The sequence below is a fragment of the Myotis brandtii genome, unplaced genomic scaffold (assembly GCF_000412655.1).
Source record: "Myotis brandtii unplaced genomic scaffold, ASM41265v1 scaffold23, whole genome shotgun sequence".
Classification (NCBI taxonomy): domain Eukaryota; kingdom Metazoa; phylum Chordata; class Mammalia; order Chiroptera; family Vespertilionidae; genus Myotis; species Myotis brandtii.
Genome location: NW_005358649.1, coordinates 1,225,247 through 1,238,964, shown reverse-complemented (window position 1 = coordinate 1,238,964; position 13,718 = coordinate 1,225,247). Strand labels below are relative to the sequence as shown.

The 13,718-nt window shown below is 40.5% G+C and overlaps 1 protein-coding gene across 1 annotated transcript in view; it reads right to left on the bottom strand.

The window, feature by feature from the left end:
• PREX2 (phosphatidylinositol-3,4,5-trisphosphate-dependent Rac exchange factor 2) overlaps positions 1–13,718 on the bottom strand; it is a 247,513-nt gene that overhangs the window by 174,915 nt on the left and 58,880 nt on the right. Inside the window, exon 4 of the mRNA XM_014539787.1 lies at positions 13,077–13,133. Within this exon, the coding sequence (XP_014395273.1) occupies positions 13,077–13,133 (57 nt within the window). The remainder of the gene's footprint in view (positions 1–13,076; positions 13,134–13,718) is intronic.

Genomic DNA, 13,718 nt, shown 5'->3' with positions numbered 1-13,718 from the left:
GAAAGTGTGGGGGTGTGTGGGGGTGTGTGTGCGTGTGTGTGTGTGTGTGTGTATATATATATAGATATATATATATGTATATATATATAGGTATATAGGTATATATAGATAGATAGATAGATAGATGATAGATAGATAGATAGATAGATAGATAGATAGATAGATAGATAAAATAGAGTGCACTGGGGGTGGGGGGTGTCCCTCAGCCCTGCCTGCACCCTCTCCAATCTGGGACTTCTCAAGGGATGTCCCTCTCACAATCCGGGACTGCTGACTCCCAACTGCTTCTGCCTGCCAGCCTGATCACCCCCTAACCACTCCCCCAGCCAGTCTGATCAAGGCCTAACTGCTCCCCTGCCGGCCTGATTGTCCCCAACTGCCCTCCCCTGCTGGCCTGATCACCCACAACTGCCCTCCCTTGCTGGCCATCTTGTGTCTGTGGGTGCCGCCATCTTTGAGTTTGTGGCAGTCAATTAGCATATTCCCTCTTTATTAGATAGGATATTTTCCACATTGCATTAGGTCTTTTCTGCACTGATTCCAGGCTGGTCCTCAAATGTGGCAAACATCAATCTCTCTATTCATATTTCAAAATGTAAAAATTAACAAATAGCAGAAGGTAGAAAAAAATAATTCAGGATCAAACTATAAAATGCTAATAAAGACTAATATTTCCATAATCCTTGAGAAGATGTGGAAAACAAGGTATTAAAAAACCTAAACAATGTATGTGGAGTATGGCCAGACTATGGCTTTGATTTCGATGAGCTGCAACAAGATTTGGGTATGGACAAGAATTACACAGGCTAATCTAAGAACATTTCTATAGAAAAGTCAGATGCAGAAAAGAAGACTAATCTTCTTGAAGTTGCCTTAGTTCTTCTGGATGCTGTCAACTCTTTATAGCAGCAACAGAATCATTAAACAAAGGTCATATATTATTTAGGTGACAAAACATAAATTAAAATCGATTCTTTATATATGACATCATATTTGTAAAAGCGCTTGGTGTCAGATGAAAATAATAAATTTTCAATTAAGTTCAGAATTATAACAAAAGTATTTCAAATATTCCCCGATTTCTGGTGGCATTTCAGATAAAAATACATTTCATGGTGTCAGTTAGTGACTAATACGGGAACGGATTTCTAAAAGGCAGTTCATGAGCTTAAATGAACATACTTGGGCAACTTTTCCTTAATAAGATGTCTGGTAAATTGCTGTATTTTTAATGTTACACAAATATTTATACAGAGATGCCAGCAGGCTATTGTGTCTCCAATATAATACTTCACATTGTGCTGCTCAGGAATTTACATTGATATCAGATAACTTAAAAAACACAGCACAATGAAAGAGAAGGTTGAGTGGGAAGTACAAAGCACATAATATAGATAATATTCTCAAGCACAAATTTTTCTCTGGCACAGGAAACTGGTCATTTCCCGAATTCAACATGCAGAACACCATTCCTGTTTAAGTCGTTATTCGAGAAAAGGAAATGGAAGTGGGGGAGGAAAAGTGTTTGAAGCTGGAAAACAACCTAGAGAAAGGAACTGAGGATTCCAGCTCAAAGGTTCTCTGCCCGGCACCCACTACCCCCTTTTTTTTCTCACACATTTTTCTCACTGTGCAACCCCATGAGGTACAGAAAAGAAGATTTCAAATCCGCTTCAAAATACATCCTTGTTTCAACTAATATAAAGAACTTTTTATTCCAAAATTTATATATCTCCTTCACCTTTTCTTTAAAACCTGACTCCTGAAATTGTCTACTCTTATCCTTAACACATACAGCTTTTCTATCAACATCCTATTGCCCTTCTGACTCACCACATCCCCGTCTCCCCTTTTCTCATGCCCAAATATTCAACATACCATCCAATCCTTAGCTGTAGTTTGGTTTCCTTTCCTTCTTCATTTTATTTGGACTCTATTACTACAAGGAATTAATGTGTACCATTAATGTTGGGCTGATCTGGACAAATAGATTAATGGAACAGACAAGAGTCCAGAAAGCATCCTGAGTAGAGGGGAATTTAGTATGGTGCTTCAAATAAGTGAGGAAAGAATGCACAGGTGTTGAGACAATAGACAGTCAGGTGTATAGACTTTGCCAAAATATAAAAGGAGACAAGAATGAGAAGTGGTTAAGGGCTTGAACTCTGGAGATGTTCCACCTGGGTTCAAATCTGCCAGTTACTAGACATGTGACATCTCACAAGTTACTACTTCCCTGAGGCACTCTACATATTTGCCAAATCAGAGTAATAGGATATCCACTCCTGCAAACTTGCTCTAAAGATTAAATAAATTAATATATATGTAAAGCACCTGGCATATCAAGGACTAATATATAGCTGTTTGCTATTATTACTATTTTTTCTATTTCATTTGACATCACCAAATATATTTGGCATATGCTATTTTCATTAAACAGCTGCACACTTCATCTCTGAAGGAAGACCTTCAAGGAGAATCGTTCTTTTTTACAATATTCGCACAGCAAGTTGTAATCAATGCATTAATAAGAGGATTATGTATAAATATGTTAAAACTGTTTTTAAGCCATTCATAATTTTTTTTATTGATTTCAGAGAGGAAAGGGGAGGGAGAGAGAGAAACATCAATGATGAGAATCATTGATTAGCTGCCTCCTGTACGCCCCCTACTGGGAATCAAACCCGCAGCCTGGGCTCATGCCCTGACTAGGAATCGAATTAATACCTCCTGGTTCATGGGTTGACAATGCTCGCCCACTGAGCCACACCAGCTGGGCCATTCATAATTTTTATTCATAATGTTCTTTGTAAAAATTATATCAATAATCTGCACGAAGGCAAATATCTGAAAGCATTTGCATATACCATCAAGAAATATGAGAAAAAATAAACTCAACTGCAAATCAGGGGAAACAAGTTATTATCGACAATACTATTATGTTTTAAAAAGTGAGAAGAAAATAAAATATGAAATATCATAAATATTTCTATATAACTCCATAAATCAAATAGGAGCCAGAAAAATCCTATTAATGAGTTCATTGCCATGGATATTGGCTCGCAGCTCTGTCAACAGCTGAATATTCATGAGGCAAGCTGGATGCAGGTAAACTTACCTTTCAGGAAAAAAAGCTATGATAACTAAAATATATTTCATGCACTTTTTTCTGATCTGAATTATGTGAAATAACAAACAAGGAAAAGCTAATGTGTATTCAAACTTTATTTATGAGCTTTGTTATATAATCACAGAGATGCAACAGATTTGCTCCATTACTGAAAAACGACAAATATCCCCTAATATCAATAGTCCTTCGTATCAATGGACCTGCATCATCCCAGGTCCCCAAGCAGCAGCCTTTGGGGATGTAAGTGAAATTGTCCCTGGGCTGAGTATGGATAACTAACATGGCTTAGGGAGATTGTTTGTAAGGCATGCAGCTTAAAAATGCAAATAATATAAGGGATAAACTGAATGGTAAACCAATACCTAATCAGAACTAGGCCAGATGTTTGGAGGTGAGGAGGGCACATACCTAGGTTGCAGGTTCGATCGCCAATTAGACGCTTCTGGGAGGCAACCAATTGAGTTTCTCTCTCACATACATGTCTCTCTCTCTCCCTTTCTCTCTTTCTTCCAACCTCTCTCTCTAAAATCAATAAAAGCATATCCTCTGATGAGGATTTAAAAAGAAAATCTGAGCTAGACACACATTTAAGTAAGATTTATAAAAACAAGTTAAGATAATTTTCCAACTTGCTTATTCCAGTTCAGGGTCACAGGTGGCTGAAGCCTGTCCTGGTAGCTCATGACAGGACCCACCCTGTACAGGACACCCTTCCATCCCAGAGCCACTCACACCTGCCCACACTCACTGAGACTGGGGCAATCAATGGACCTCACATGCACATCTTTGGGATGTGGGAGGAACCTACTCAGATGTGGGGAGAAGGTGCAAACCCCATAGAGACAGTGGCCCTGGAATCATGGTTTTTTTCTCGTCAATGTTATAACAAACTAGAGGCCCGGCGCACGAAATTCTTGCATGGGAAGGGTCCCTAGGCCTGGCCTGTGATCAGGGCCATCTTCTCAGGCTACGGCAGCTGGCCCCCCCTGGTCTCGATGGGGGGCCCACTGGAGGGCGGAGCCAGCAGGGGTGAGGGGCCACGGTTGTTCTGGTCGTACTGGTCGTTCTGGCTGTGCCATTTCAGTCACTGGGCTTTTATTATATAGGATGATGTTAAACAAAACAACATTATTGGAGGACCTGCTGTAACTTCTCCAAGGTCAAACAGCCAGGAAATGAAGTAGCCTGGATTCATTCCCTGCTGGGCTCTGCACCATCGCTCTAACCAGTGATTGGATGATTACAACCACACTTCCTCGCAGGTAAGTTAGAATGTCAGACCAGGAAACCTCATGTAGAGGCGAAATAAAACCCAATTACACTCAGTTTCTAAATTTAATTTCCAAAGTTCCTCTTCCTGCCTAGGAAAGGATGTCACTGCTTTCGGATCTTTTAGTAGAGAAATTAGGTAAGTCTCTTCAATTTAAGGCTCCTGGACTTTGATTGCCCTGACTTTTTTCCTAACTAAATAACAATCACAGAAATTGAGTAACCTTATACTTCTGTAACAGAATATTGCTTATAGAAGAAAATTCTCCAGAACCCCTTTCTTCTTATCATAATTACAGCATGTAAGGTAAGAAGACCACATTCAAAAACAATACAATCAAGTACCTATTCTCAGTTCACAAGTTCCAGCAGACACCAGGAGCAGGCAAGGCCTTCCTGATTCCATACTGCTCACTAGTCTGACTTAGCAAAAGTGGCCCCATTGGAATGACCTTTTGCCATCTGAGGAATTTAGATACTCAAAGGGTTTTAATCAGAAATTACTGTATTAAGAAACTACTACGTAGTGGAATATAACGGAAATCTTATCAGGGTTCAGGATTAATCCCAAACCCTTAAATAGTCTTCAGACATCTTTTGAGAAAAATGTATTAATGAATTAAAAGTAGCATAAAAATCTTCACTGAAGCTGACCTATAATGATAACAATTATACTAACCCCTCATTCTCCAGAGATCTAACTGTTCTCCGCACAATGTTAAAACATGAGTTCCTTAACCAGCATATTTTTCCTAACTCATAAGTTCCTAACTCAAAAATTCCTATAACTAGATTTAACCAGTTATCGAAGTATAATATGTACCACTTTTATCAAACTAATGTTTCAGCAAAATGTTTTCCACCATGCGATTAGCATTATGGTTTTAAATGCATTAGTGACATATTCCAAATCCCTTAAGATTAGGAAGTACCACACACAGTTTAAATGGAATGGATCTGGATGAGGTAAAGACTTATTTAAGAATATTCTCTATAAGTTCAGATATCATGAACATATTACCAATGAGCTCACATATTCCAATAAGTTCATATATTGCAAACAGTACACTGAAAGCTGCTACTAGGACAGAGAGCCACCGGGACAATTATATAAGGAAAATTAGTCTCTTCTCCATGCATCTTAAGTGATTACACGGAACTTCTGTGTTTCGGTTGGGATACAGAAAGTTGCCATACACCATTGCTTCCACTCTAACAAGCAGAACAAGATGGATAAGTGACAAAAATCGTGATTTTTCAGGGAGCTAGTGATGCAAAAAAAAATCTAATGAAATGGATTTCAGATAGTGATGAGCCCTTCATAATTGAGAAATGGCCAGGCATTCTGCTTGCCTACCTGGAGGAGCTGTAGAAGGAATACGAATCTGTTATAGATCAGAGTACAGAGAAACTAGTTCAACTTTTAAAGAACTTGTAAAGAGTACATCTGAAATTAGAATCCCAATAAGCCCCAGCAACAAGCCAAGTTCACACGCACCAGCCAACTCTTTCCCACAAGCTTTCAGCAAGTGCTGAAGTGTGCTGAAGGGCAGTGTGCTAAGCATTGGAGACAAAAGCAAGAAAGCTGAGAAAGGTCCCCAGTGGGGCACACGGGGCCTTCCCACTGCAAGGCAAGGACCCACTGAGAGCTGAGGACCAGAGAGAAGAACTGGGAGTAATCACCCCGCGGGCCTCATGCAATGCATGCTGCAGCACCTGTCTCAATGGTGGGCTCAGGGTAGCCAGACGGAAAGGGAACTCCTGGGTGCAGAAAGCCAGGTGTGGTGATGAAGCACTCTATTAGAAAATTAAAGGAGGAGCCTGTGCCTTAAAAATTGCTTATGAAACACTCAGTCCCAAATGTGTTTTTAAAAGGATCAGCATCTGATCAGAGTTTGGGCAATGTTCCATAAAATTATAAAACACTCTATTTCTCCAAGTTCTTAAACGTTTCTCAGCCTAAACGCTTGTTGAATAAATAAATACTAAGGAAGATTATCTTACTTGTTTTTATAATGTATGTCTAGCTCACATTGGTATCACTGTTAACTATTAGAAGTGTTTGGGTCTTTATTTAGAAGTTGTGTGTTGTTCTTGTGACCAAAAATATGCCATAGGAGCTTAACTCTTGTTTCTCTCAGTTAGCCTCCGGTCAAATTGGTTTTGTTATACATGGTTTCCCTTAAATTTTCAAGAACCTGTGGATGTTGGGGAGGACTTACTATACTTGCTTCTTCTAGGCTCAGTTTCTCTATTGCTGAAATGGAGCTAAGATTACACTCAACTTTACAGGATTATTGAAGGATTCATTGAGATATTTTCTATAGCTAGTGAAAAAGTGAACATTTTATCACTTTTGCTATGACTATCACAGAAATAATAAGTTTAAACAGAAACGATTATTCTGCAGTTGTCTTTCTTGCTTTTTCCAGCGATCTGACAATGAGTCACGTTATTTCACATCTATTCATTCATATCTGCTTTCATTTGTGAAACATACTAGTGAAAATAAAAAATTAAAATCAATAACAAAAGGGTTTGTAAGAAATGTTTGCATTGTACTAATCATAGAAAAAGTAATTATTAAAAGCCATATAGATTTTATTCCAGGGTTTAATAATAACTAAAACTTATATCTTCATTATCCATGAAACGTTTATTAAGTAACACTGTGAATGGAGGGCAGTTGATATGCAGAATGCACCGTCTTTGCAGATTAGTCTAAAGGAAATAGGAGAAAATTGTGATGGGGAGAAAAGAAAATGTAATAAAGGATAAAAGGAAACAATTATTTGTCTCAAAATGATTATAGCTTAGTTTTAGGCCAAAATTATATATATATATACCAAATTATATTAAAACTTTATAGAACTTCTTAGCATAAAATGTTATCTAAGATTAACCCCTGTCTCCTCTCCAGGCATAGTTCCAGCTTTTAATATCCCCCTGGATATTACACTACCTGGCACATAGCAGAGGCTCAACAAATATGTGTGAGCTTATTACCTGGACTAAATGGTGAAGTAATTCCCTGAAAATTTAGTCAGCAAAGCTAGTGATTGAGAAAATTCTTGAAGACTGGAATGAAATCTGTTCCTCTGGTTCTCTCTCTAGCCCAGGACTCTGCACATAATAGATGCTTAACAAAGGCATGTTAAACTCATTGGGTGTGAATATTTCTTTTCTTCAGTGTACTTTTTTGAATTCAAATTTTCCAATAATTGTTGAATATCCAATTAATGTGAAATAACTTACAATCGTCTTTATTATCTTCTTCAAGGAGGATATTTCATTCCAGATTTAAGAAAACCAATCAGTTGACATCAAAAGTAATCAATGAAAGAAGTTCCTCTCTTCTTTACCACAAAACTTACAACAATACATTCAGTAACAATATTTAGGCAACTCCAACAACTGAATTTTTATTGTAGCGTCTATGCCATATGGAATATCTGTCAAAGGTAAACAATATGATTCCTAGGCTGGGGTAATTCAGGTTCTCACCTGTGTATTATGAGTGGTGATCTCAGCCAGCCCACCTACTAATGACAAATAGGCACATTACTGACACAGTAAGTGCAATCTATGGCCTTGGAACACAAGAAAGTGGGTCTGGCTTGCAATAGATGCTATACTTTTACCAATGGAATCACCCAGGGCCAGATGACAGTAGATAAGCAATAATCAGTTTAAAGTTATATATAGTTGCTATATATCATTCCTAGAGAACTTAATTTATCTTTTTTAATATTATCTCTCAGCCATTTATCTTCCTAAAGTCATCCTATGACCCCAATCACTTCTCCCTTTAATCACCAGTGTTATTAATGATGACACCTGCACATACCTGTCCATATAAATTCAATCCAGCCTACAGGACCTACACATGAAAGCTCACTTTCTCCATGAAGACTTCCTCAAATCTTTTGGCCCAGATATTTGTTTCTTAATGGATTGCCAATAGACTTTATTGGATAAAATGCTTATTTGACATTTAATCTTACATTTGAATATGCCCCTGGTGATTGGCACTGTATAAGGTATTCAAGTAGGTACTGAAGTGAAGTAATATTCTGAAATTTCAAAAAGTAGTTGTAAGCCATACTATTCTTTCTAAGAAACTAGAATTATACACAAATTTCATCCTTAATCATCATACGACTCCAAATGGATGCTATTATCTAGAAAGGGGACACAGTCTAATAAAGTACAATGCATGATCAGAAAAAACAGCCAAAGCAAGACATTAATTTGAGAAGTTATCAGTACTTAAAAGAAACAATTCTTAGACGAACATCAATCCATAAATACTTACAAATCTACAACCATTTTTAATAATTGTTTAGTCACCATTAAAAAATCAAAAACATTTTGAAATAGGTTTACAAACTTAAGCTAAAGATAGGTTTGAGTGGTTCAAGTTCTGAAATAAATAGTTAATAATCTTCAAATATTAATTGTTAAAGTGAACATTGAAATTTGTTCATAACCTTAAAATTTACAGTTGAAATGTGTTCAACGTACATTTTGCCTTAAAAATAACGAATTACATTGCCCGTGTTTTTCTAAGGTACCAGTTATTAACCCCCATACCCTCTTTAAAAAACTCAGTTTGGTTCCTATAACAAGAAGACAGTTCCTATTATGTTCAGATGAGTAACCCAAACTAATGAAATCTGAACTGTTGCTACAGAAGCTATGGGAAATAAGCTTTCGACTGCTTCTAAATCAAAGTGCTGATATTTAGATCCTATGGTTATACTGCCATTAACAATGATGTTTCTTGCAAAATATTGCCCTCTTTTAAGAATGCCTACACCATTATATGCTATATTAGAAAATTAAAGGAGAAACCTGTGTCTTAAAAATTGTTTATAAAACAGTCTCAAATGTGTTTCTAAAAGAATCAATATCTGATCATAGTGTAAGCAATGTTTCATAAAATTATAAAATGCTCCATTTCTCCAAGTTCTTAAATGCTTCTCAGCCTAAATGCTTGTTGAGTAAATAAACGCTAAGGAAATGTTAATCATACTTCTCAGCTGAGACTAATACACAAGCACCAAAATTAGAAATGTATTCATGAGAACAGAGCACAGTCAGGATGTTAGTTAAGCTTCGGGAAGAAGGGGGGTATATATCTTAACACCTGTGTCTCTAACATTATGATACCCTCATCCTTGCTGAACCACAGAGTTAGCAAGAAAACCGGGCAGATGTTCTTGATTGCACTCAGAAGCTAATGAAGTAAAAGGCCATTAACTTAGACACAAGCTAGGATGGGGGTCTGGAAGATAAAAGGTACACAGCGGGCAGCACCCTGGAAACAAGACAGAAGAGTTTCCTCTGTGTGTTTCAGGCAGTCAGGAGTGGCACAGGAGAATGGGAAGAGAAGAGTGGGAAAGAACCGTGCTTGAGTCATGGGCTCTATCCACCATTATCGGCAGTGGGGCCCCAGGGTGAGTATGCACTAGTGATGAAAGCACTGTGCCAGGCACGCGCCAGGGCTCAGGGGACTTAGGGAGCCATAGCGGGGAGAACATGGGACTGTCAGTGGTGAAATCTGGCTTCAGATCCCTACTGTGCTCCATCATTTCCACGAGCTTCAGTTTCTTCATCGGCAAAACTGAAATAGTGACATCAGGCTGCCAGGAGAGCATCGCTGCAGAGTGCACTCACCTCCTCAGCTTACTGTTAATCCTAGGGCTCTAAATCCAGTCCTGTTTCCAGACCAGGGTGAAGAAGGAGGGGGTGGGGGGGACAAGAGGGGAGATCCGGGCAGCTATTGAGAAAAGGAGGCTGAGCTTCACAGACAGAGAAGGGCCCCCACAGGCTGGAGAATGCAGGGTGAAGGGTATCTCTATCAAAGGGAACCATGTGAGGCCAGACCCAGAGGCAGAGGCCACCAGTCTGTTTGAGGACAGGTGATCAGTCCAGTGCATGTGATGGAAGCATAGGGTAGGAGGTTGGGTGTGGGGGATGGAAATGAGCCTGAAAATGTACCTGCAGAGGAATTATAGATGCCTTTCAGGGCCAGGCTGACTTCATTCTGGACACATTCAGTAACTGAAACTTTGCATCCAATGCACATAGTTCTCCCCACATAGAGAAAACCCCAGCATCCCTGCGAGAGTACAGTGAGTTGGAGAAGGATAATAAATATTCTCAAGGAGCCCAGACAGTGCAAAGAAAAAGCATCAAGCTTTAAGGTGCAGGCAGTGGCTCTGAGTTGATCCGGTTAGCATCGGTAGCCAAATAAATGCCTCGCTAGCTTAAGTTTTAGGAAGATTTGACAGGCTTCACGTCGTTCTAGAAAGATGGAACTATTAATGATAGAAAGCAAACATCAAAAATGGATTATTTTATTTCTTTAATCATCTTAAGTTTGATTTCAGTAAATTCTAAACTCCACCACAAGACACTACCTCTATTCCTCTGACAAGAGTCAAAAAGTGTCTCGTAGGTCACTCAACGCTCCCCACCTTCTTGTCACTCTGGGCCCCAGGTCACAGGCACTGGGTCCCACAACTTCAAAGGTCTGTGCAAAATGATAGAGGTAATTTTGAGTAAATAAACGCTAAGGAAATGTTAATCATACTTCTCAGCTGAGACTAATACACAAGCACCAAAATTAGAAATGTATTCATGAGAACAGAGCACTTTCAGGATGTTAGTTAAGTTTAGGGAAGAAGGGGGGTATATATCTTAACACCTGTGTCTCTGACATTATGGTCTTTCCCACTCTTCTCTTTCCATTCTCCTGTGCCACTCCTGACTATTATGTTCAGATGAGTAACCCAAACCAAAAATCAATTACTTAAAGAAGGGGGGAAAAAATGCCCCATGAAGTGCTACAGAACGCTTGGAGACCAACCCAGCTGTCATATCTACCCCTCTCTGAAGGCCCGGGCAGGAAGTAGAGTGCACTGGCTGAGAGCAGTAACTCTGTCATAAGACTTCTTTGGTTCAAATCCCAGCTCTGCCACTTACTAGCTGGGTGATTCTGGGCAATTGCTTAACCTCTCTATACCTCAGCTTCGCATCTCTAAGAAGGAAAGAGTCAGAGTTTCTACCTCATGGGGCTATTGTGAGAACTAAGAGTTTGCACTCACAGTGCACTCAGTGCTGTGCCTTGCACACTGATCATTTTCACTGGCATAACCTAATTAGCTCAGATGAGATCCTAGAAAAATATGTTAATCTTTTCCCCATTTCCCCTGTCTCCGGCCAAAAGAAACATTATGAAAATGAACTTTTCTCTCAATACTCTTTTGCCAACCAACCGAAATTAACCTTGAACTTCCATCTCCCAAGCGACAGCTGGCCTGAGCTCTTTCCACCACCACATGTGTCTTCCTATTCACACAGCTTCCTGAAAGCCTCAAGCAGAGCTGTGTACTCAGCTAAAAACCTCACCATCCTGATAACAGAATTAGAGAGACATCACTCTGGATATCTCTGGTGGGTGCAGTTGACTGCCTGAGTGGATGGAGCAGCTCCACCGCCCACTGGTACACGGCGGACCCCAGGGCCAGCCATGCCCGAAAGCCCTGCCCTCGCATCACTCTTACACCAGCCACTGCAGTCTCCCTATTCCTGTCCCTTCCCAATGTGTTTGGCCAGCCAGGGAGGGTCCCCACCTGCTTCCCTTTCAGCCTCCTACACTCTACAGCTTCCTGAGGATTGTCTGCCTCCGATTCCAGGATTCGGAGGATGTGCTGGGTGCCAGGGAGAGCTCTGGTGTTCCAGAGCAAATAGCTGTGTCCCCATCCCTGACAATGAGGAAAACGGAGCCTCATCCACGTGCACCTAAATCCGTCACACGGATAACCTGCTCTAATCTTGGCATTTGGATCCAAAGTGAATACTTTTTCAATTACAATGGGGCCTTGACTTACGAGTTTAATTCGTTCCGAGACTGAGCTCGTTGAGGAGCTCATTAACTCAAATTACTCCGTCAACTCAATGCAAAAAATCTGCCGAGAGACAGCTGGTATCTCAAAAAACTCGTTAGTCGGGACACTCGTAAGTCAAGGCCCCACTGTATTCATCAGATTTTTAAAAAGATAACTTAGGTACTATCCATTGCAAATGTGCTGGCATCAACATTAAGTATAATCGAAAGACTGCCCATGTTATAATTGAAACATGCATGGCCAATAGAATCAGTATTTACAGTGTTGTGTCAAAAATTTAGACATAACCATCCTTAAATAGAGAAAAATCAAATTTCCCACGAAGCCGCCTCTTTACGAAAAGCATCCCCTTTATTCTCCTCCCTCTAAAGTGAAATCTGTTAATTAGCTTGGCAGCAAAGCCGACCAAATGCCGATGAGTGTTCACGGAGCTATTGTATTTGGCTTTGCAAACAAGTCATGATTAGGAAATCAACATGGGAAGCATACTTCAGCCACAATAAAGCGTTTTCTCTGCCTAGCAACTGGCAAGAACTTGGTGTGTTTTTTCTGCTTCTATGTCATGTTGCTCTGGCCACTGGAACAACGTGGTCGCTACAAAAGGTGGGGGTGGGATCTGCTTTTAAGCAACAGCACAAATTTGGCCTGAAAGCTGCTGTGCGGGGACCTGTGTGACTGGGCTCAGTGCCTGCCACTTATTGGCCAGGGAGAGGGCAGGGGGTGGGACCCCTCCCGCTCCCAGTCCTTGGTTTCCCCCTTACCCCACACTGCAGCTGGGGACCGTCAGCATTTCCTCTCCCGGGAAGGCTGGGAATGGACTGTTTTTATGAAATGAACATGACCCAGAAAAGCATTCAGCACGATCAGCTCTGCACTTGAAAGAGTCCTCAGCTGTACTTCCCATCATCAAGTGTCTGAGCTCCTGTTTATCAGAGCACAGCTTGAAGCAGCGCACACAGAGTCTTCCAGGCGAACAGCAACGCATCTTTGGCACTGAACCACCACAGCGGACGGCTTCCATTTCTACATAGGAAGCCAGAGACATTCATTTCTTATAAACTACCAGCAGTAGTTAAATAAATGAACAACTCGCAGCCGTCATTTTATTTGATCGGGCATAGACTAGTCAGACTATACACCTATCAGCATGACGTAGTGACAAAGTGCTCTGGATTAGAGTCCAACGTCTTGACATTCAAATACCACCACCACCACGTTATGTCATAAAGTGTTTTGCTGTTCAATTCAATACATACAGTTCCACCCTGACCGGTTTGGCCCAGTGGATGGAGCGTCGGCCTGCGGACTGGGGGGTCCCAGGTTCGGTTCCAGTCAAGGGCATGTGTCTTGGTTGCGGGCACATCCCCAGTTGGGGGGAGTGGGGGGGGGCCGGAGGGGGCCGG